General features: G+C 41.4%; 1 protein-coding gene across 3 annotated transcripts in view; it reads left to right on the top strand.

The window, feature by feature from the left end:
• Positions 1 to 857: 857 nt before the first annotated feature.
• LOC148903168 (nucleolar protein 4-like) overlaps positions 858 to 3,422 on the top strand; it is a 46,693-nt gene continuing 44,128 nt past the window's right edge. For 2 of the 3 annotated variants that reach the window (XM_088997541.1, XM_088997549.1), the window contains exon 1: positions 858 to 992. Coding sequence is in view for 1 of the 3 variants with exons in the window: in XM_088997534.1 (XP_088853660.1) it covers positions 1,373 to 1,393 (21 nt within the window). In the remaining 2 variants the exon portion in view is untranslated. Of the gene's footprint in view, positions 993 to 1,305; positions 1,394 to 3,422 lie in introns of those variants that run through there. The other variant, XM_088997534.1, reaches the window with a different exon arrangement.

Here is a 3,422-nt window from a genome sequence, read left to right as displayed (position 1 = left end):
GCCCGAGCTAGCAAAAGGTATTGGTAGCGAGCTGCATAAGCAATTTTGATTTAAAAGCAGTTTTGTCAACCCACAATGGATGAAGGAGGAGAAGAAATGGATTTGGTTGGAGATTTACCGTTAAAGCCATTTTCAAGGCAGACTATTCAAGAAAAAAACATCATTAAGAAAGGTCAGTCAGTTATTTGCTCGCTAATGGTACCCTCTAGTGGACTCGTAGTAAATGACACCACACTTTTTCAGTCTGCATTGATTCAGATTTAGCACTGCTGAAGACCTGGCAATGAAACCCACGGACCGCCACTGTGTTTTTGTATCATCACGGGTGTTCTAATGTCTAATTAAACACGTATTACTTCAGGAGCATCTCCCCTACAGGAAGCTGCCATTTTCCACTAACATTTTTCTGCTACGGGGACTCATACCCGAAGGAAGACAATCTAGTTTCTCAATACAACATGTGTAACAGGTGAAATGCATGCACCTATTCCTCAGGTAATACTGCAAGTCGTTTGTGATGACAGTTTGCTTGCACCTCTGCTGAAGAAATCTGTGTATGTGATGTATGTTATCTGTGGCACCATAGTGCACGTACATGCATGAAAATACACATGCTTCCAGCTTAGGTCGTTGCATTCTGTTAGTGTACCTTTAAATGGCACGAAATTTGACATTCCAACCCCAATACAAATACAGTAGCGCTCTCTTTCTCCCTTTCGCTCGATCGTCGTGACGTCACCCCGTGACCACGCCCCCAACCGCGAAAGCCCAGCAGTGTCTTGGGGGTCGTGCGCGCCGCTGCCTCCTCCGTCCTGGCGCAGGCAGCACATTCAGGCGTAGATCAGGGCCGTAAAAAAAAAAAAAAAACATTAATGCATCATCGCAATTATTGTTATTAATATTAATAATACTGGAAGTTTTGAAAAGGACACGTGAGGCGCAATAAAACAAACATCCGCTTTCTCTCCTTTCTTCGTTGCAAGGGAGTGAAGGTAAGCAATGCGCTTGCTCTTCCTCGACCTCGTCATTGTTAGCTGTCATGTTGCGTTCACTTGTTCTGTTCTGTAACGGGTGGCGTTTTTATATTGTGTGCGCGCGTCACGCACATCCTGGGTGATGGTCACTGCGGCTCCTGTGCGCAATCACTGCTGCACGCCGTTTGTATGTGTGCGCGCACGCGTGTGTGTGCGCACGCGTGCGTCTGTGTGTGTGTGCGTTTGTGTGTGTATGCGTAGGTGGGTGCCTAGTACGCGCTGCCCGCAGTCCACGTGCACATGGCGCGGAACAATTGCCAATTGACTCAACCTGTACATTTCTTTTCGACTTGGCTTGCTCGCCAGCTGTGTTCGAGCTCCTTTGAGTTTGTCTGTGGATGCGTGGATCAATAATTAGCGTGAGTATGTGTCTATCTATCCATCTATCTGAAAAAACATGCAATATGCGATGTAGGTGTCAACGTGCAATGTCTATTTTTGTGATATCGAATAAATAAATGTGAAAATAAAATTCATGCATTAAAATAAGAAGTCTTAAAACATTTTGAGTTCATTGTAAGAACTAAAATACATTCGTGTCCTTGAGAGTTTTGAAAGGCGCTTAGAAATTAAATGTATTATTATTATTAGCAAATTAATTACAATACTTACAATTCATCTTTACATCTAGCTAACCTGTCAGTTCGCTATCTGTATCACAACTCCCCCAAATTTCACTCACTGGCATCCCCTGGAAGGTTTGGTAAATCAAGCCCTTGACAGCAGTTTGACAAATCATCTTTAATTTCAGCACACTTGTCTACCATGACTCAATGCACAACAATGAATCCCAAAACTGAAAAGAAAGTTATCCATTTTGGTCCAACCTACCTATTTTGAATTGTTCTATGACGAGTATACATTTTCTGTCGTCACCTTGGAAATTTACCCAAATCAGCTGCAGAGTAAAGCAGGAATCCGTTACAGATGAATGAATGACGGTTGTTATAGCCTGCCTTGCTTTACTTTGTTCTCTAATGTGGCATTTGGTCAGAGTTTTGATTATTGTTTTTCAAGGATTGGCCTTGAAAAGTGAGACCGAGGGCCCGTTTGTCGCTCCATGGAGCTTCCATTATTTTTGTTGTGTATTCACTCAAGTCAGAATCAGTGAGAAGTTGTAAAAGGTGGCTTCATTTTTGTGTTGGGAGTGAGCTGGTGGGTGGGCCTCGAGATAAGGGGCATAAATGTTCAGGGTTCAAGGCTTGAATGGGCCCTTCAGCAATATTTCACCAGATCATTGAAAATGGACTCCCCTGTTTGTGTTCCCATTGGCTACTTGTGGTGTTTGTGGGCTACCTGGTGTCCGGCGGCACTACTTTGCAACAGCAGTATCTGGGCTCCCAGTGAATTCACTCTTTTATTATCATTATTATTATTATTGTTATTGTAATTGTTATTATTGTAATTATTATTATTATTATTTTAAATTACTCAGTTACTGAGGCTCAAATTTGTTTCACAACAGTACAGTTATGTTTAGCTTTTTGCATACGTTGGTTTGCAGTCAACAGTTTGAGAACTTGGAACCTTGTTTTTGATGAACATGTATTTTAATGGTGGTCATGATGGCGGTACCTACAATGGTAAAATGTTTTCGGAGGGTACTTGGTACTAAATATTTGAGAACCATGCAGAGTAGCAACTGTTAGCCTGTTAGCATGCGCGTGTTCCTCTTTCAGGTTTTTACCCCATTTGCTATCTTGACGTATATAGAGTATGTTAGGATAACAAAAGTTAGCATTTCAGCATCATATCAATTCTCATTGGCAATACAGTAGTATGCGAAGCATGTAGAGAAATAGTCGCAATGCTTTCCCTCATTTTACTCCAGTGTATGTTATCATTTGAGGACCTGACCACAGGGCAAAAAGTTCATCCTTATCCATCTGTCTTATTGTATTTTTTTTATTTTTTTTTTGCATTCAAGATGTAATCTGGCTCAACATTAGATGAAACTGTTTGGCGGAATTTTTCTGCCTAACAATACTGTTTTTGTTTACGGTGCCGTAAACCTGACATTAACTTGTCTTGAAGCCTGATTACAAAATGGAATGTTTGTCTCCACTGTTTCTCTGCCTTTTTTTGTTACAAGCAGTGCTTAGCTTGTTTCTCCAGTTTAACATTGAACTCAACCTAATGGAAATTCTTCCTGTACAATATCATTCTCGAATCTCTGTTCTGTAGTGAACTCGCAGCTCTCAGGAGTGAGTCAAACTATGACGGACCTGTGTCGGGTCACACCCTCTGAGGCCCTCTCATGTCTTTTCTCCTCCTTCGTTCAACATCAAAACCCTTAAAAATAAAACATTAACTCTTTTGCTAGCAGCAAAGTCAATCAATTCCTGTATATCAATACTTGAAGTCAGGATTTTTGTGGGGGAATATGTC

Source organism: Hippocampus bargibanti, linkage group LG01 (assembly GCF_051943395.1).
Source record: "Hippocampus bargibanti isolate YZ-2025 linkage group LG01, ASM5194339v1, whole genome shotgun sequence".
Classification (NCBI taxonomy): Eukaryota; Metazoa; Chordata; class Actinopteri; order Syngnathiformes; family Syngnathidae; genus Hippocampus; species Hippocampus bargibanti.
The sequence above is the reverse complement of the archived record's forward strand: the minus strand, read 5'-3'. Positions and strand labels throughout refer to the sequence as shown.